The 21409-nt window shown below is 39.5% G+C and overlaps 1 protein-coding gene across 2 annotated transcripts in view; it reads left to right on the top strand.

Moving 5' to 3' along the window:
* PIK3C2G (phosphatidylinositol-4-phosphate 3-kinase catalytic subunit type 2 gamma) overlaps positions 1-21409 on the top strand; it is a 226893-nt gene that overhangs the window by 184221 nt on the left and 21263 nt on the right. For both annotated transcript variants that reach the window (XM_075114763.1, XM_075114773.1), the window contains 3 exons: positions 4449-4557; positions 12877-12952; positions 20280-20374. In XM_075114763.1, the coding sequence (XP_074970864.1) occupies positions 4449-4557; positions 12877-12952; positions 20280-20374 (280 nt within the window). The remainder of the gene's footprint in view (positions 1-4448; positions 4558-12876; positions 12953-20279; positions 20375-21409) is intronic.

Genomic DNA, 21409 nt, shown 5'->3' with positions numbered 1-21409 from the left:
TAATGGGAGGAGAAGGGTAGAACAGCTTGGGCCTGAAATCAAGGCATAAGTTGTATTGACTTCATTAAAGGCATGATAGGGCCTTCTAATAGTTTTTATTTTCTGCATGATGTTGATCAAAACTCATAGCAAAATCTGTATATTAAAAGAATGTTCACACTGGGTCAGAACAGAAACAAGCCAATCTCTGACACAGGCAGGTGTGATCAACCTTTTTACAAAAAAGATGCACATACTCCCCAGCTGAGAAACATGCAATAATCTTATGTACTACACCAGCCCCGAAACCCAATTATTTGTGCCTCGCATCATTCAATTTAATATATCTTGAAAAATATGCTATCATTAGATGCAGTAATTCTGAATATTACTTGTTATCCATGTGCATATCTATTCCTGCTTTTCATATTCTCAATCTTATTTCTTCACAGTTTCCTGGGACAGGGAGTCCCACAGTTTATTTCTGTCTTATGTAAAACAGTTTTGCCTTTTGTAATGATTGTCCATGGCTTTGGTAATACAAGTAGAGTTATGTATTATACAAATATCGTATATATTGTACTGCACACACCGTAGAGAAACAAGTAGTCCTCTCTTAAACAGACGTGCTGACTCACCTGATACAAGCTCCTCTTCAAGCCCAATCTACAATAAAACATAAAGCTGGCCAAAAAGGCAAGCAGTTTACTTGAACCAAGCTGAGGTTCAAGTGATACGCTTGAAAAATAAAAAGGTGTTTGAGGTTTGACCTGGAGTAAATAGCAACAAATAAAATGGTTTTGACTTAAAAAGTAAAGTCCATGAAAATCAGATCCAATTTTGATATTCCCCCAAGCTTGTGAAAGGCATTCAGTTAAATGGCTTTAGGTTAGTTAATTCTAAAGAATCTTTCTCCTACCTGAGGGGATTTTAACAGACTCCAATTTGACTCATTATGACTCGCTCACATGAACCAGTTTGCAGCAGTTGGTGAGAACTGGAATTTCACTAAATACTGGAGGTGCTTGAATCATGGTTTTGATTTGGAGATATTTGCACACTAACTATTAGGTTGTAAAATTAAACTTTTAACAAGTACCTATTTATGATTTTTTCCTGTGGTGAGCAGAGCCCTTTGAAGGAAAATATATTTCTCTTTAGAAACATAGACTTCAGAAGCCCTGTTGTGAATTTCAAAAATAGTACTAGACATTTTCAGATAAATCTACATGTAATAAAATCCCTTACAATATTTTCACTGCAAAAGAGAGTTCCAGAACTCACAGAAGGTTAATCTGCATGTACTGAGGCTGTGTCTAAGAGCTCCAGAGCTTTATTGTCATAATTCAGTCCCAGCAGTAACCTGTCACTGTATGATCTTTCCCCAAGACTGTTAAAGTAATTCATTTTATCATGTTTCTTTATAAGTATGTTCTTTAATGTTAAAGTTTTGGGTTGTTTTCTAACAGAACTTTGTCAGTGTGAGGCTTTTAATATATTCCAGATTTTATTCTAATAATAGAAACCTATTTCTTTATAGAAAGTTACCACTGAAACTGCTATATCATATCAAACCACTAGTCTGTCTGTGTTACAAAGCTCCAGCTCTGGCCTATGCCAGATGCTTCAAAGGAAGGAGAAAGCCTTGTTCCAAAATGTAACCTCAACATCAGTTTGAAAATTTATGATTTAAAAGTAAGATGTCGAATATTACTAGAATAATTGGAACTGCTAACAGAAAGGACTCTGTTACAACTTTGTATTGATTCATGAAATTATATATATTCACGTCTCATTAGGAGGAAATAATGCAATATGAGTCTGCTTCATACAAGTGCTAAATACTGGCTATATTGCAAGAAACTAATGGCAAAAGCTCAGCGTTCTCAGCTTCTGAAATTTTGCTATTGTAAACATTCAGCCCATATTTATAAGTCAAAGCACAGCTGCCCCAAGCAAGCCCTTGCACTCTAGCACCTTCTCTCTTATTTGGTTTCAAACAGAATATTAATTGTGTTTAATTATTGTTTTTTAAAAGGCAAAAAAACTTTTCACCCAGCAAAGCATTTAAGTGACGCAATCTATACACAGAGTGTTCTTCAAGATAATATGTAGGAAATGAAATCTGCTATGCAGCATGTCTGTGTGTGACGGAGGTTTATATTGTTATGATCTACTTAAGGTAGAAGCAACGCTCAAAATCAGCTTGGGAAGTTAACCTTTTCTAACACAAGTGTGTTCACAAGCGCAACGTCAGTTGCAGCCATAGACGCAATTCAGCAAAAGCACAAAGGCCTTGTAAAGAAGTGTTCAGTACTACCACAGGGTTCATATTGTCCTTTCCTGCAGCAGAGTTACTGGTGCAGTTGCAGCAGAGAATCAGCAGTTTCTGTCCTCTGTTTGGCCACTGTGCTTAAGATGCATCTTCTGAGGGCCTACATTTTACAGCCAGAGTCCTCTTTGTGTTATACAGTCTAATTAATTTTAAGCTGCTTCTGAACAGATCCTCCCTGCCATCTCTTGAAAGAAGTCCTTGTTGTGCCCCAGAGGAACCCGGAATATTCACAGGCTATCTATGTGTGCCAAATGACCTGGGCTCTATTTTTATCTGTGCAGCTTATATATGTCATGATCCTGGGTCATATCACTTCCCCTGCCTCATTATGTGTCCTGCCACTGTAATTCCATGAGTCAAGAATCGCTTCTTACTATTCATTTGTACAGCTCGTGAGCCCTGATCTTTCAGTGTTATAGGCCAAAATAATCAAAATAATCATCCATCCATCCATCCATCCATCCACATGCTGCTATCAACCTGGCCCCTTGCTGTTTTAATTGCAGACTAAGTCATACCAGCCCTGAGTTCTTCCTCAGAAGTATTACACAAGACGGATAAAGATCTGTCCAGTCCAAAGAGGAATTACAATATCTTGTTAATCAGTATTCTCTTCATAAAAGACCTTCTGTTACAAAACAAGCTTTAAAAAGCCCAACCCAACAGGTCTAATTACAGTTTATGAAATCTAATTACATTAAATCTCTTGGTGACAAAAACTGTGGGTTAATCATCTTCAGTCATTTCATTTTCACTAGGTGAGGCTGCTATTTGCCATTTTTACAGCTGGGTGGTTTGCAAAGCTGGCCAGTGTTCCTCTCTACGGATGGGAATCCAGTGCTCCATGTGTTGCTATTTGGCTGGCCTTTGAAAAGCTGATGACATCTATCACTGAGCTGTGGAATTGGGTAAAACCTGTTCAAAGTAGGAGCTGACCAGCTGCCTTTGAAAAGGCCAGCCAAGTGTCTCGTTTCAGTGTATTGCACTGCTAGATGGCTCTTCGGTTACTTGATGAAGCCTTCAGATACCTCTTGAGGTCTAGTGGATAAACAAGGTTGTACCAGAAAAAAAGAGGTTTGTAAACGAGGCATAGTTAACTATTCACAGTGGTAGTGTAACATGAAATACAACCAGATCAAAACTTCTACCTATCTATATCACGTAGATTAGAGGACGTAAAACATAATAGTAGTTATGAATCCCAATATTAGCAATCCATATCACAAAACCCATTACGTGCAATTTAGCACAGATAGCTCCTTCAGCCTGAGAGAGGAACAGTCCTTGTCAGGGCAAGGTGAATATGAATTGATTATGTGCATTGTTAAAACTCTAACCTTTTGACTGATCTAATGTGCATTGTCTCTAAAACACAAAGACGATTCAAGTAAAAAAAAAGTGGGGCTTTGACATTTTCAATCACCAAAGCATTTGAAAATTGACCTGAGGCCATTCTATGCATATGTGGTTTATTTACTAAACTGAAATGAAATTAATCTTAATAAAAATTCAGCAAGAACATTACTATTGTTATTGTTATTGCTTTTGTTGGGATTGATTTTGTTATTGTGACAATCGTTTGTTTTCATATATTGCTTTTATTATACTAGCAACTGAAATTACATATGGGATCAGAGACCTGCTCTGAAAAATGTATCTACACTCTAAATAGCTGAGGTAAAAAGCAAGCAATGATATATTCATAAAATGTCACATTGTTGCTGTAAGGCTTTGGTATTCAATATTCTATGGTAAGGGTTTGTATAGCATGAGCCCTGGGCTGAGATCAGAGATGTGTTGTGTGGTGCACAGTGCAAAAAATTCCTAGGATCATAAAAGGCCAATTTTTTTAGAGGTATACAGATACCATAAAATGCAAATAAGTGCCTTTTATGGTTTTTAAATTTTCTTTAAATTAATGATTTAGACAGAAAAAAGAGTATAGTATGAAACAGATCAGCAAATTATTCAAAGAACCAGAGTCAGAGGGTAAACAATCTTCTGAACACTGTACCCATCCCTTCCCCTACCTGCAAAACCTCTTAGAAAGTGTGAACTTTCTTCTGTTGAGATGGAAATATTTTCAGCAAATATAGTACAGGAGTTATATTTACAAAATATTCTTCTTTTGCAGGTTTCCCCACTCATGGCATTTACCTTTTACAGATCTTGAGCATAAAAGGGTGAAGGATTTGAATCTTTATCTGAAGCAGCTATTAAGTGGATCCAGGAAACTGGCAAATGTGAGCACTTCCAGTATTTACTTTATTTGCATATGACTTCTAGTAGCATTGTACCAAAAGAATCAGGAAGCTTTCCATGGCCTCATCTGAAAAAAAAAAAGAAAAAAACCCACAAAAACACCAACCCCAGGTGACGTAAATAACACGTCTTCTAATGCAGCTGTTTTGAGATGGAGCCGTTGTAGCATTCATCAGAACTTAAGATAAAGACAAGAATGACTGAAAAACAGTTTATTAGACCTGGCAGGGCATTTTTCAAAATAACTTCTCTTCCTTTACTGCCATCCAAAAGTAGTGATTCACTGAATTTTTGACAGTAAAGAGTAGGTTCTAAGGAATGTAATCTCTAAAAAAGGAGTAAGTTCTGAAATATTGAAAAGTCTGCTTTTGACAGTTTTTAAATTAAAAGTTCCATTCTTTCAGCCCAGAAATACTCTTAATTTCAAAATTTAGTTGACATGTAGAAGAAATTGTTTTGTAAACGTAAGACCAAAACCAGAATGTTTCAATATTATCAGAATGATTCAGTGTGTCATCAAAATTGGTGTCTTATCATTTTTTATTCATTATTGTTTTCTGAGATTTGATGTTCTTCTCCTGTTTCAAAATGAAAAGTTGAAATCGTAACAAACACTGACTTTTCATTGTCTGGCCCAGGACAAAGCCTTATGCACCTCAGCATTGTAAAATCCAAGGCCAAGAGCAACGAACAAGCTCCATGTACCCTGGGAGGATCTTAAATCACTACACTGCATCACTTCAGGAGTTGAATGGTCAATTACTGATAGTGACACCAGGGTCTGACAGAAAGGAGCATCTTCCAGTGACCAGCCATTGCCAGGAAAGCTGTCAGAGAGGCAGGAAAAAAAATGTGTTTTACATTAGATCCTAGGCTTACGTGGAGGCTGGTAAATTCAAGGGAGCCAAGGCACGATCTTGTGCATTGACCCTGCTGTTTCACTCCTGGCACGTTCTCTAGCAGAGCTTGGGCCTCTGCCAGGTAAGCCATGTCATGTCCCATGGCCTCAGGGCCATAGCACAAACTGGGGCTGGTTTGGTTTAATAGCTTAGACAGTCTAGGATGCCAAAAAAGGGTATGACAGGATGATTTTTCTCCAAAATTTCAAATGTCTTGCTGGAGGAGAAAAGTGTTTGCTGCCTAACTATATAACTTTCCCAGCTGTGACTGTGTAATGGAGATTAAGGAGGAAATTGTCCATACGTAAAACAAACAGGAGTTTTCTTATTAATATGAATATAAATTCTGTGGCCTGAGTTGAAATTGAGACGATTTCCAAAGAGGATAGATAATATCTGTCTCACAGTTACACTTAATTTGGTACGGACAGCTGACTTGGATGCTTGGCTCCCTTGACCGACCTTGCCGACTAAACTGCACAAGCTGGGGTTAATTGTTGTGCAATTTCTGTCACTCATGTGAGGGTCATGGGTTTATTTTACATTAGCGCCTTTTGGTCACAGCTGAGGAAAAACTGATATAAGCCAGTGACCTAGAAATGAAAAGCTCTGAATCTTCTGTGGTGCTCTGGGCTGCTGTAAGGTACATGGATTTTCAATTTGGGCCAAGCACTGCTGTGTAGAAGCCTAATCTACAGTTGAAAAATTAGGCTGTTTAAAGCCCTGGGATAGTAATAAAAATATTCCTCCATCACGCACAGAAGCTCTCTTCTCCATCCTGCTCCATGGTCTGTGAATGGGCTAGTAATCACCCAGAGCATGCTGCCTTACAATGGCCTTCCTAATGTCTTTGCTCCTCCCTTTACGGTCCTGCAGCACGCACTCATGGAGCTGGGTAAGTTCTCCCAGCATTTGCTGCAGGGACACAACCATGAAGAAGGTATTCAGAGGGAGCTGTGGGCAAATCTGCTTGGGGACATACGCTGGTGGGGCTCTGAACCAGCCCAGCAGGGATATTCAGACATGATGGACTACGCAGTTTCTGGAAACCGTTCCGTCTGGTACAGCCTATAGTGCTGACCCATGAGAAGAAAACAGCTTTGCGCCTAAGAGGGCTGCACAGCTACTGGTGTGCTGGACTTGGAGGGCACGATAATAAACAGAGTAATGAGCAGAGTGTTTCCATCCGTAAAATGCTATTGCGTGCAGGAAACCATCTTGCTTACCACCATGCAGCTAACCTGCAAGTCTAGATGATAACCTTCAGAGATATTGATACTCTGTAAACGCTGAATCATTATTTTTACTTCAATATGCTTCTCCTGCTGGGACATGTGAGAAATTTAGAAAATACTGATGTGTTTTGACCCACTTAGAATGAGGAACCAGTCAGCGGGTAATTTCCTTTGTATTCCCAGCTGAAGGCTTCTTTTTTACTTTTCCCTTTGGTGTGACTCTTTTAAAAGTGTTATGGTGTATTCTTGGTTTTACTCTGAGCAGAAAGCTATACTAGGAGGCTTTCTTGATAAAAATAAATACAATAATTTTGTCTTTTTTTGTGCCTTGGATGACTTTGCAGTAAAATTTGTCCTCTTCATATTGCTAGGGAGCCTGACCGACACCATTTAGTGAGTTGTCTGTTCTCAGGCGTTACCAGACTGTCACTCCTATGAAATAGTAAAGCAATGTAGGAATAATTAATTCCAAAATTCATGAAGAAATCTTGTACGAGCAGATGCCTGTAGAGCAGGGTTCCCTTTACTTTCTTGACACAGGCATTTCTTTCTGCTGAATTGTACCCATACAGTATCATAGCTGTATTGTAGCTGTACAGTATGCTGGTCTATTGTCTGAGATGGAGAGAAGAGCTTTTATTTCTTCATAAAATACCCTTGTTATCACTGTAAACACATTATCCTGATTGACTAGACACCATTTTCAGCTCTGAAAAGTTTAGGCCAGTCCACACAGGACTGACTACATGCTTGGTTCTATCAATTAAGTAATTAAAAATCCTAGAAATAAAGAAAGAATTGGATTATACCCGAAGTCCTTCTTCAGTCATGCCTTAAGTGCATGCTTTTTAGTCCAGACTAAGTTCTGATTATGAAAATTGTATTATAATTAAGAGTAGGTCAGAATGTCACCAACCTCTTTTGCTAAATGGTTTGAACAAAGGAGGAGAGGTGGAAAATAGCTGCCTTCTCATTTGCACTGTAGCTCAAACGGAATTAAATTTTTCTTTAAATCCTTCTTTAAAGAATAGAAACTTCAAGCCACCTTTCTCTATCTCTGAATTCTAGTATCAGCTGCAATAAATGCAGAAACATCAGCTGGTGGAGATATTTGCTGTTGGGCCAGTTTAAATGCTTAAATATGCTCATGCCCATCCCTATTCAAAGCAGTTTTTTAAGTCTGTGGTTTACTTCTAGCATAAGCCTCATTTATTGGCTTCCTCTTAGACATTCATTGAAGAGTTGCCTAGAATAGGAGTGTTTTTCCTAAATTTGTGTTAACACTCGATTATAAATAGCTATACCGCCAGACTATATACATGAACAACAAGCTATATTCATTACAACAATCAGTAAAATGCATCTTCATTGTCACATAGAGTCATTTAGGACAGAGTCACAATCAGTTTTCAGCACCTTTTTTCAGTTTTATTCTATTCCTCCCAAAGCAGTGGCAATATATGTGATCACACAGTAAGAGTATTTAGTTGTGTGCTAGTTGCACCATTGCTGACTGGCTCATCAGCTGCATGCATTGAAAAGCCTGGGTCTTCTAGGTCAGCAAGGCAACATACTCAACAATGCTTAGACTTCTGGAGTTTTGCTTCATTAAATGGCAAAACAACCAAGTGGTGCCACCAATAAGAGGTAACACATCAAGAAACAATAAATTGGAGGTTGGTAACATGGAGGAGGACAAAAATATATGTTATCAAAGTATAAATCAAATCTGTGACAAAAGGCAGCTGCTGCTGACCACTTTGACATTTTTCTCTATTTCACTCTTAACTCCAACTGAGTGATGGGCTGAATGGAGATTGCAGCCCAAATCTTTTAACTTATCATATAAATTAGAGCTACCCTACTGGCTTGTCATTTTACTGCTGTATTGTAGGAAGGTTTTACACTCCCTGGGGACACAAAAGGTAAGGCTCCATTGATTTAGTCTGCTTTTGGCCCTGGTGTCAAACAGCAGCGTTCACAAAGCTGAATGTCTTGATGCTTATCTTGAAAAGACGACTTGCATCTGGCTTGGGCATTACAAGTGAAAAATCTAAAACTGAATCTAAAACAATGTTTTCTATAACAACCATGTGGTACCATCAGCCAGCTAGTAGCATTCTATAGGTAATCTTCCCATCTCTCATCATTTAAAAGAAGTGGCATTTAATTTGTGGATATTGTTATTGATAACACAGCTGAGACACTAAATATACATACTGATCTTGCAAAACTACACAGCCTTAAACAAACGTGTTATTTGTCCTACATCTTACATAGATTGGTTTTGTGTGCAAGTTCAGTGGGCTTGCATATTTGAGGGGGTTTGTTTATCATGGAGGGGGTGTCAGCAAACATAATCATGAGTGCAGGTGCACAATAGGCTAATCAGTAAAAAGAAACAAGGTATACTGGGCTTTGACTCTAAAAATTTTCTAAGCATCCAAATTAACTAAGGAATTTGGGGCCAAAGATAAACCCTGTGCAAACAGGTAAGCAAACAGTGGCAGTGTATCAGCTATGAATAGGTTCTATAAACAGTTTTGTGGTGACTTACAGGCTGTGTAAAAGGGCTTTAAAGAGGATGTAAATGGAAATTATTGTAAATTACATTCACTCATTTTCAAGCATATAGTGAAAACCAGGGCCACAGTGTTGTTCTAGGGTGACTAATGTTTTACACTGTAAAAGTAATCAAGTTTGATAAGAGCTTCCCATATTTCATATGTATTTTATTCACTGGCGCTACTTGGGATTTGCAGAGATGAGAAAATAGCTCCCATGGTGCCCGCATGGTACATTACATGGTGGTACAAAGTACGCTGAGGTGTGTGGGTCCCTTAAACTCCCACCACTCCCATAGTCCTGCAGCAAGGCATCCAGCAGAGCCAGGACGGGGAGGGTTCAAAGTCCTCTCTTTTCCGCTGTCCTTCCGTGAAGTTATAATAGCTGCAGCAAGGTCAGCTTTTTCTAGTTTCTTTCTTTCCTGCTGATTCTCCATCCTGTTAAAGTATAACAGGTGCATGGGTGTTCTCTGACCCCACATCTACTCTAACACAGCTGAAAAGAAAGCTGAAAGCAGAGGAGAGGTTGCTTTTCTAACAAAATTAAATCTGGCTTGAAATCTCGCTGTGTTTCACTAACAGCAAGAGTGCTTTTCTACTTAGTCTCTGATGGAGAGCAGTAGAAAAATTCTACTGTGCTACAGTGATGCAGAGCTGTGCCAGGTCCCCTGATGCCACTGAAATTGCTTATTTCTGTTGTATCCTAGTGTAAGTGAGATGGAATTTGTCCCTTTTGAGTTTAGCAGCTGAAAAAAAGGTCATGCATGAGTTCTACCCAGACCAACACTGATGCACCCATATATACCTGGCTGTTCCCCAATAGGCTAATGTTACTGAGTGACCTGGAAAAATATCAACATTACTTATTAAAGATTGTTGTCTTATTAGGTAAGAATGGTTAGACAAATGATAGGAGGCTTTCCTAAAAATCCCTAAATGGGCAGATTTTAGGGAGTTTCCATTTACCGATTTAAAGGTAAGAATTCCAGGGAAAAAAAGGTAGGTGAGTGCTTGTGGTCTTCCTTAGTGCCTGTGCATTGCCAAGGCTGTCACAGGGTCTCTAAGATTCCCACCTGTGGTCACATCTTTGTAACAACAGTTGCTTGTTTAGAAGTGGACTCTATCCACCTAAATACAGTGCGTTTTTGATCATGTATATGTTCAAAGCACTGATGTGCCTGTTTCTGTTTAGCAGTGTAATTAGGTGCATGCTTAACTCTAAGCATACCCTTCAGTCCCATTGACTGGGGTCCAATTGATTGAAGTCCCATTGATTCAGGAATCGCCTGAAAGTTCAACGTGTGCTTTGGTGATCTGTTGACCAAGGGTGAACATAAGGTACTTACACACTTTGCTGGTGGAAATCTAAACAGTGGACTCCAGTAGCAGGCAGATTAACACAGTTCAGGGAGAAATTTCTGTCTTATGAATAACAGTGTGCAAAATGCTTATTGCGACAAACATGTAGGAGATCTCCCCCACTGCTTTTGAAGCACTTTTCCCCTTATAGACTGCTACATGTGCCCCTGCAACATGACCTGTTCAATTACGGTTTTGCATTCCATTTGCCAGCGTTAGCCTTGCTGCTTCCCCACGTGCTTCAATACTTGTTGAATACAATGGACACACAGACAGGGAAAGCTTTGAAATCAGAGCTGTGTAACCAGAAGTGTACATGGCTGTCATGGTCATGCCTGATCCAAGATCTGCACAAATTCCACTTCTGTACTTAAACCAAATGTCATTTTTTTTTTTCCAGAGTGTTGTCTCCTTTAGAAATGAGAATTTGGAACCTGAAACAATCTTTGCACCTCCTGTTTACAAACCTCTCTGTTCATATATTTCCATTTGTTGCTGAAAGAGTAAACTGGAGAGGAAGCAGAACACGAAGCAGCTCAATGTGGAATTTTTATTTCTCTTTCAAGTCAGTTAGTGTATCCTTCCTTCCACCTCCTGCCCACTTCTCTCAAGATCTTTGAACTCGAAGGGCTACTTAAGCTTCTCTGCTTATTTTCATGCTGTCAAATAAAGGCTGAGCTGCCAAAAATATACTCTTTCAACCCTTGAGATTTGCTACACTTGGGACTTGTGCTGAAAGAGCAAATGGAGGTCCCACAGAGAATAACTCGGCTGTTTAAAGCTACTGGAAGCTGAAGCAGATGTATGGGCTTTCCCCTGTAAGCTGTCTTCATGAGTTGGGAGAATAATTAGTCATGCTCAGAACAGACAGGTATATTGGCATCTGCTGCAAATAGCTTAAGGATTTGTCATTCATTTCAAGGAAAACAGTTCTGTTGGTTTATCCTTTTTTTTACCCTGATTTTTCTTTTAAAGAAAATATCAGTGTGGGGAAAAAAACTCCAAACGGTAGAATGAAAAATAAGAGGCGACTGCTAAAATAAATCCAGATTGCTAAATCTTATCTCCATGCTGAACATGCACATCTTGTTCCTCTGTCTGCTGTAACCACATGTTAACTCCTCACTAGCTGCGTTTGTCACTAAACTCTTCCTTTATTTTCTTCCATGCACAAATCATGCCACATCTTGTCAAACTGACACAAGACAAACGCTACATGAAGTACATGTTGCCAATAAGAGACACATTATTTTCCATGGCCTGGGGAAAAAACAATGGTGACATTTTAATGCCAGAATCTGAAAAGCCTCTTGTTCTACCCATTCATTACAGTGTCAGTCCAAGCAACACCAATATGAATGTAGCAATTCTAACCATCTTAAAGAATGGCCATTCTGAAATAGCTAATAAAATGCAGTTACTGTCCACCTTTGATTCAGAATCATAAGAGTCCATTTCAGAATTCGCATTTTTATTGCCTTGCACAATAATCAAATCTGGGGATTTGTTTTATTGTTTTAATTCTCTACAGCTGAATGTAACTACCTGTTATAAATGTTCACTACAGCAGTACAGGTCAGTACATAAAAATAAAAGTTATAGTGCAGTACCTAAGGTGGATTGCTCTTTTAAACAGGATGGTGAAATATGATCATCCCTTTCACTCCCTGTTGGTTTCTGGTAGGAGTTAACTTTGTATGGGGCTTTTCAGTGTGAGTGTCCGTTAAGCCGCCATGTGAGGGAGGTATGCACAATATCTAAGCCTCAGGGAGGCACACATTGGGTCAGATGCTTGGGGTCGGTCCTGTGCTAAGGGCAAATTTCATGCTGACTACACAATACACAGTAAAGATGTTCTCCTGCATTTGCTTCACAGATGGGCTACTCTGTAAAAGTAGTTGCAGCTGCTAATACATATCTTGAGACACTGGAGATCAAGCAAGAATGCAGATCTGTGACCCATGTGGCACATTGCTCTTCGGTAGTGTGCTGACAGAAAGGGGCCAGGTAGGCACCAATGCAGCGGCCCTGAGCCAGCGGAAAGAGGCACCATTGTCTTCCCAGTGCCTGAGTGAACATCATTCCCTGGGGTCCTTGCCCAAGATCATAGGCGAAAGGGTCCCCTTTGTTGCTAACTCTAATATATACTTTAGAAACCTACCAGCAATCCCCTTGCAGGGGAAAAATTTAAGAAACAGAGCACAACGTATGATAGTCCCTAAAGTATTTTTATTTTCTTTCAGAATGAGCTTGTACTCAGCTTCTTCTTGAATTGTTCCAAAAAGACCTCGGCAGAAGATGCACCTTCTCTGGCCTTAGGTATGTGAATTACCAATTTTACTTGTTTTCTAAGGAGGACTTCTTTAATAATATTAAATATAATAATGAAACAGTGAGTCTAAAGTGTTGAGATGCCTTTTTTTTTTTTTATATAAAGATTCCAACAAATGATTTCCAATTTCTCAAGGTTGCTGAAAATGTGTTACTAATGTGACCTGTAGCTTTCTTTCACTTTGACATATTGTCCTTAGCCTCGCTTCATTTCTTTTTGAATAAATATACCTCTATGCAAAGTAAAAGTTTCTTTACCCAAACTGTGGCAGGTTTCTTGTTTTACAAAACCAAATCTTCAGAGCAGAATCTGTAGGAAAAGATCTGAGTCATGACAGAGCACAACGTGTGCTTGGACAAGTGAAGAAAATCAGGGATGATTTCTAAAGTCATTTTTGCAATGAGTGGAGCAGGTAAATAACAGAACACTATGTTAATGCCTAGGCATACATTATTAATGATAGTGGTAATTCACTTCCTACTAAATGAGATTCTGCACTGTTCCCTTAGCCTATCTAAATACTTAACCCATTTTCCTCTTCTGTCCAGCGCCTAATTTAATCTAATCTCTGGCATTAAGAGCCAAAGCATAAACCATAAAATGTAAACTGTGAATGTTTATTGTCTTCCATTGAACTAGTTCTGCACTGAAAATAATCTTCTGTAGTCAGTTTTTAGGCAAAATAAAATCTCATAAAGAAACCTGCATCTGCACTCTGCACCACAACAATTCAGCTGGTTGTTATGTGCTCCAAGTGACAGGATTGCTTCCGAGATCACCAGTTATCCACAATGCAGAAAGGAGTACACATAGCCCTGCATATTTGGTTTGCATGTGCATTAAGTTAATTTAATCTCCCTGTGGACAGGGGCTTCATTATCTCTTTTGCTAGGACCAATTTTTTTTAATCCATCAAAACAGAAAAAATCCCATTTTGGCTTCTCAGCCTTTGCAAGATTCCCCCTGTGTAGAGTTTATTTGATTAGGGCATGCCATTATCATATTAAATCCATTATGACTATTGGAAATGACTAATGGTTGCTCTAACTTTTTCAAAGGAATGAGGAGATAATGCAAAGGTGTTCTAGGTGTTAGGAATATACAAGGCTAAATCTTGCCACAGAAAATCCAAACCAGAGTTCAAATGTAGCATGTAGTCTGGGTCTGTGGGTTGCCTCTCTCTGAAGACTCTTTAACCAAAGGTACAGGCACGTAAGAGTGAGTTGAGGCATAAGGGAGTTAAAGTCCCAGGTCTTTAGAAGGATTTTGATGTCTTAGTAATATTTAGGTGCCTAATTATCACAGAGAATCTGGGTGCAAAAGTCTTATGCAAAAGCATGAACTGAGTGTGTAATAAAGTTGAGAAATAAATTACAGCCTCATAATTCCTACAGTGCTGTCCTGAGCCAATACGGTCTGAAAGGGTAAGCTCTTTAGTTTTGTCGTCAATGACATCAAAATCAGAGAATGAAGAAACAGAAGTAAGATGTGTTTAGTGTGTGTTTGATGAAAGCTATGTGACAGGTAACCTAATCTGCTGGTTCACTATACAGTTAGTGGAGATGAAGGTCACAACCTGGTCAGGGGAGATTAATCTGCCTCTGGCCTCAAGCAGTATTGTTAGAAGGATTATTTTTCTCCTGCTCAGGAACTCTGCCTTTTAAATTTTGGACACTTTAGTTCTTTTGGCATAGAAAATTCATCGCTATCATTTATTGATAGAATATCAGTAGCACACAAGGTCCAAATCAGGACCCAGTGAGTTTAGGCTCTGTAAAAACAGAAGACAGGAATAATGGGCTGAGTTGTTCTGGGTATAGAACCACTTCTGGCCAGCAAGAAAGGGAATGCACCTGGTCGACAGTCCATTACAGGGAACTGTGGAAGTAGGTGAGCTTAGCTGTAAATGAGCTAGCTCAGCTATCAGGGGAAGACCAGTTATGCAAGTGCTAGTTACCCTCCTGAAAAATTATTTTCATAGGTGTTATTCTATGCTTCACCCCTCATTGCTGGAGTTAGGCTGCTGCCATACCCTAGCTAGCTCATTCAGATCTTTGCTGCATGGCACTCTGCACCCTATTATCATCCATTCTGTGAGAGGGAGAAGACACAAGTCCAGCTCAGGCAGGAGGGGACTGATAATGCCAAGCTGCCAGGTAGCAAACAAGGAGCTGCTGGGAGCAGCACATTGGCCCTGGAGACTCTTGTTGGCTGAGGGAGCAGAGGAACGTTCATGATTTGAAACGAAGCCCTGTAGTTAGTCTGGGGCAGGAATTAAGTTCACTGAACCTGCAGGAGAGAGGTAATTTCCATGAAAAGAATACAACCTTCCCCCACAGTTTTCATTGCTTTATGAGCTTATAAGGGCTTTAATTTTTGCGTGTTTTGAAGAATAACTCAGGTTTAATACGGGCTGTAGCTTTCCATGAATCTGGTGATTTCTCTCTCAGCCTTTACGCAAGCAAATCATCTGTCTCTTAGTTAGGATCAATATAAAATAAAATAAATGCCCAATAGAAGCAGGTTATGAATTTTCATCAAGACAGCATCTTTCTCTTTCACTGCTTTAATTTATAAATGTTGTAGGTAATTACACTTACTAAAGTAAAATAAAAATTAAAATTTATGAATTTGTACTGTGCTCCTAGCAATGAAGAGATTAAAAATCAGTGCTAAATTTACTTTGACATGAATACAGATCCAGTACTCCCAGTGGGGTGAATTCTGAATTATACTGAATATTGTCAGCATTTCATTATACCAAGATTACTACAAGGGAGTGAGAGCAGATAGCAGGAATGATTTCACAGACAGCCTTTTATAAAGTCCCTTTAAAAAAAAAAAAAAGAAGAAAGAAAACCTATCAGAAACATTTTTATATAAATCTTGCTTATTTTTCTTCTCTTGACTTCATATCTCCTGAAAATATTAATAATTCAGACTGTTTTTCCAAAGTTATGAAATCATGAAGACACTGTTATTGGTTTTAACAGCACACAACCCAGCTCCCTTTCTGGCATGTTTGATTAGTGCTCCATGCATTTCAGTGGGCTTCTGTCCATTTAGCGCAGTAGAGCAACTGGCTCTGTGCCCTTCTAAAGGAAGATCCAAGCTTTCCAAAAAGGCTATCATACAGTATGCGTTTCCACGCAGAGTCGCAGTCTTCATGAATAGTCCCTGAAAAGCGTAGGCTATTTTGCTCATGTTACGTAGTGTTTTGATCTGCTGCAGTTTCTCATTCTCGATGCAAAGCTTTTGCCACAAGCTGCATTCCTATTTTAGTTGCATTTAGGCTGTTTTGCTGGCCATAAGCACCTCTTGCTGTCTTGCAGGACGAAACCAGTGAGATACTCAGTTAGTGTACTTACAGCTGACTATCTGAAGTTGGGTACATTGGAGGCTTATAAACCCAAGCTGCAGCTAAAGCAGGCAGATGGTTGGCTTGGGGCGTTCAACCCTGGCCCTGGAAAACCGAATATGTTCCAGTACCCTTTGGTGCCAGATGTCAAAACAGGCTGTCACCAATAAGAAAGGTTTAAGAAAAATCTGAGGGTGTGGAATACAGAATAATACCTAACTCCCCAACCATAGTGCTGTGACTCTTAGTTAATTAGTGTTTTTACATTGCTTTGCAGTCCACATGTGAAATTCAATGTATTATTAAATTATAGCTTCCCTATTGATTTTGTCTGTCTTCTGTCTAGCATCTTCCTCGCTGTTTATATTTCTCATGCATTGTGCAAAGTGCAATGCAGAGCTTATTTTAAAATGTTGCTAACGAAAACATGCACAAATGACAGAATATAGAGCTGGTAGTTCTCCAACATGCTAGAAAAGACCATCTAGATAAAGAAAAGAACTGCAAACTTGCCTACTCTGAAGATCATCACACCTTCAGTAGGAATTCTGAACATTAGTTGCCTTAATTTTGTCTTTCAAAAAGAAGAAAGTGCCCACAGTTTTCTAGTGTTTATGTTGCCTGATAAAAGAGATTATAAACTGGTACAGTGAGTTTTTCTGCAGTAGGGGTCGGTGGCTGACTTCCACTCCAGTGTGCTGGGACACACAGGCGCAAGTCATGTAGAAAAAGGCTACGAGTGTTCCAGGGCTCCTTGTTTGGTATTTGACAGCTTTTGCATTGACACCAGTGAGTGAAGAATCAATCCCTGGGAGGGAAATCTTGCTTCAGCTGAAGTCAGTGGAACTTTGTCCTGTATCTACAACAGACCAGCATTTGGTCTTTGCCTATAATGGAGTGCAAATAGAGCATGACAGTTCCTAAAAACGCAGGGCCAGAGCTCAAGTCCATCTGCCCAAGCTGGATAGACTGGAAGTAATTATTGTATGTGTATTTTATTATCATTTGAGGCTAAAATTACCTAGACTTCAAAGAGGTTATGATTTTGCACTGAATGAGGGAAACCTAAAATATAACAGTTGAGTGCAGCTAACAGCAACTGTCTTTTATTATGAAACGTACGCGACAGAAGTTCCTTCCATGTTTATCAGATTCCCTACACTCTGTTACTTTTTCCTTTTCCTTCCTTCTATTTTTTTTATTTTTTTTCCATTAGTACTCAATTTATTACGTGGCAAGAACAAATATTTTAGTAATAGCTGTGCCCATAGTGTCTGTTTCAGACTCCATTTTACATACTGAGTTAGAAATGCAGTTTCCTCTCCCATGTTTTTCATTATTTTCAGCTTGGTTAGATACTTATTCACAGTTGTTTTTTTTCTAAATGAAAATGCCAACTCCCACAGAGAAATTCCTTGACTGGATCTAAGCACTCACACTACAAAACTTAAGTAATGCAGAAAAAGGCACTGGTAGTGGTGGTAGGAGAGGAAAGGCATGGTGTTCAGCTGAATTCTAATGATGTAATTTAGCCTCTGAAAGCTGTTGCTCTTGCTATACCACTCAGGATGGCCCACTGCAATTCACAAAATTAACAGAGCCCTGCAAGTGAATTGCGCCCTCATGTTAAAACACAACTCCCCTCGCGTTATACTGAGTTTTACGATCTGGGATTCTACCTTTCCTGTTGCAACTTAAAGGAAAAAGGACCCACAACTTAAAAAAAAAACTGTGGTGAAATGGCTTTGTATGACGGCAGGAAGAACTGGTTTTTGCAGGCTTTTTGTTACCCTGGAAAGAACTCAGCATTTTCTGGTTCATGGAGTTTTCCTCCCCTATCCCTCCCTGTCCTTATTTGCATACAAGAAGAAATGAAATAAGGTACAGTCTGGCTAAGTGATTTGTCAAAGTTCATAAAGGAGAATAAAAAATGAAGAACTGCACCTCAGTCTTCTAAGTCCCAGCTTAGTGATTTCTTCATAAGATTTCAATTCTTCAAGAGTCTGATTCAGACCCTTCTCTAATTAGGATCTGATTAAAAATGTATTCTTGTAGTCTCTAAAGGGAAGAAATTGGAGATGGATTCATATTCGAAAATTCCAGGCCAAACATCAGAAACTCAGAAGTGTTGATACCCAGGCTGCCTGAAAAAATTATATTATACCAGTCATGTGTACACACTGTTATTTTTAATTCATTTGAATTCCTTTCCTTAGGATAAATGGCAATTGCACTAGCTCTCTGTCTGTCAATAGTACATGGCACCACTGTAATTCTATCTGCTTAGCAGTTATTTTAGCCTCTGTTCACTCCAGAGGTTACACATTTGGTTTCTTCAGAAAAATAAAGCCGACGTGACTTATTCAGTATACCTTCCCCTCTGCTGCCTCCTCTGCTGAATAACAGAGTAAAGGCTGAGAGGGAGCTTGATTTCTTGCTCTTACAACCCTGGCTGAAACAGCTCTGGTACACATGTGGAGAAGAGAGAGCAAGACCACAACAGAGAGTGCACAGGTGTCTGCTGAGGCTGAAAGGAAGACGTGGGAATCCTGCCTGCTAGTGAGGATGAACCGTCCTGATACTCTCTTTTCTCTTTAGCCTCTTCTTGCTAATGCATAACCCTCACGTGTGATGGTAGTTCTTTCATTCTGATCATCCTTTCTCATTCCTTCCTCTTCTTAAATGATATATTTCTATTTAAAGAATTAACCTCGACCATATTGTTTTGTCTCGTGTTATTATCTAACCCTGCGGTGGATTTAAGGCTGATGTGTCAGTGGCAGATCCCAATGTGCATGCAGGGGAGCGGGACTCTTTTGTCTGAGGTCTCAAGGTCAGTCACTTCTTTAACAGGGAGGCGGGCGGAACAGAGCCCAGCTCATGAAAGATCGCTGTGTTGTTGTAAGGTTAGCAGGATTGAGTTCTTATTTCTCCAAGTATAGTAAGTATGTAATACAGCTCTGGTCTAATTAAGTGAAGCCCTATTTGCATAAGTAAAACCAGGCAGTGTCTGGAGTGTCTCTGATGATGACCACATGGTGGTGAGAACCCGGGGTCTCAGACCAAGTGGTGCAAAATGGCTCATGTCCCTCCTGCTCAGGCTTAACACTGCAAAATAAGAAAGTCAGATAGATACCGAGGGGAGATTGTTGTGTTCACCATTACTGTGGTAAAAGCCATGTCTATTTTCTCTGCTGTCTCTGTGGGGCAGGTAAGCCACATTACTTACCCAACTTCAAGGACACACCTTTTTGGCGGTGAAAACAGCTGGCTCAATGCCTCCAGCAGAAAGAAGGAACACGATATGCTTAGTCATTTCTTCCACATTATGAGACTGAACCTTCTTGCTTGGAAAAAGTGTTTTTTTCAGTGGGAACAGAATCAAACTCTGTAAATGCATCTCAGTAGGAAAATCTATGAAAGCAATGGGTTGCATGAAAACCAACCTAGAACAGGAAAAATACAGAATGAGGAAGGCAGAATTTATATGTGATAGATATAGATGTTGTTTCTGTAACAGTTGTTTTGGAACTGGTCTGGAAACTTGCTCTTTTTTTTATTATTATTTCTGCTGGGAACTGGGGGGGAAAAAATCCAATGTTTTTAACCATACAGAAGAATTGTGACAATACTGACTAGTGTCATCAGTCACTGCCAGAAATAACATAGCCCCAATTATTTGTTACTCAAGCATAAATGTCCCACTGAAATTCACATTGATGGCAATTAGAAAACAAAAAAATCTCACTGTCAATACACAAACAGGAAAGAAAATGAGCACTGTGTGTCAGACCAGTTTCTTCCATCACACTCCTTATCCGTGTTTTCTAATTTCATCCCTGATTTAAGCACTCAAAAGGTTCTTTTTATATATTAGTTCATCTGTACTGCAATATTTTAGATGTACTTCTGCTGAGTTATTAATTAAAAAAAACAAACTATCTGGCCTTTCGTAGGTCCTCAGTCAACTGATCGTAAGCCTGGAGTACAATTAGTCATATCCTACGAGAGCACCCGTCTGACAATAATGTTGAAACACATGAGGAACATTGTGAGTATTTTTATCATAATTAGTAACTCATAACTTCATGCATTTGCAGAGTACTGTGAAAACATTAATCCTCAAACACCCTTTCTGGGATAACTAATTTTAACTCAAAATAACAATGATGCTGTTCTGTCATCATTTCTCCATTTGAGCTTTCTCAATATGGTTGCAGGTATGGGACAGACATGGAAAATGGGTTTCCTTAAAGGCTGTTAATGACCTTTTCCAGGCCATATAGAAAACCAATTTTGATGTCTGTTTTGGCCCTTTCAGCTGATGCATTTTGATACCAGTAGGACGTAAGGCATCATGCAGCACATGACTTTTTGTAGGATGTCAGCCTGGCATTATCGATTGATTATCCATGCATTTCTTTGAAGTCTGGCATGACTGGTCTATGAGCAGGGAAGAGCTCAGCACAGGGAGTAGTGGTGTATTTTAAGAAGCAATCTTGTTTGGTGGGATGATGCTCAGCTTTGTGACACGCTCTCTGTCACAAAGCTAAGTGGTAAATGCTGTGCATTCCTGGAGCCAGACTACGAGAGGGGGAAGCTGGCAGCTCTCCCACAGCACAAGACAGGTGAAATTGGCTGATGAGGATATCTTGAGAGATCTAGCTGGTGCCGTGTGTGATCCCTCAGCTGAAGCAGAGTGTCTGTTTCATAATGAGTTCAGCCGCGTAGATGTGCTCTTGAATTCCCAATTGCTCAAGTCTCAAGTAATGGCTGTGGCAAAGAGATCCTTCACTATCTTTGTTCTGCACGGAGCTTAAAGCACTTATTAACAGTTGTGGGTTCTCACTGCATACACTGATGCCACCTCCATCCCGAACTGGATTGCAATTGCTTTCCCTAAATGGGGCCAAACCAGGACCTTATGTGAGCACCAGCCAGTAATAAAATGAGGCAGAATGTGTAATTAGTTGTATGAGACACACGAGGTTTACGTAGCTCCAACTGTTCTCTTTTGGCCGCTCTGCTTCTGATTTGCAATTCAAGCATGTTTATTTTGGTCTTTAACATCCAATAAGTCTCTGTC

This window comes from Phalacrocorax aristotelis, chromosome 1 (assembly GCF_949628215.1).
Source record: "Phalacrocorax aristotelis chromosome 1, bGulAri2.1, whole genome shotgun sequence".
In the NCBI taxonomy this organism is placed as follows: Eukaryota; Metazoa; Chordata; class Aves; order Suliformes; family Phalacrocoracidae; genus Phalacrocorax; species Phalacrocorax aristotelis.
This window is presented reverse-complemented; position numbering and strand designations above follow the sequence as displayed.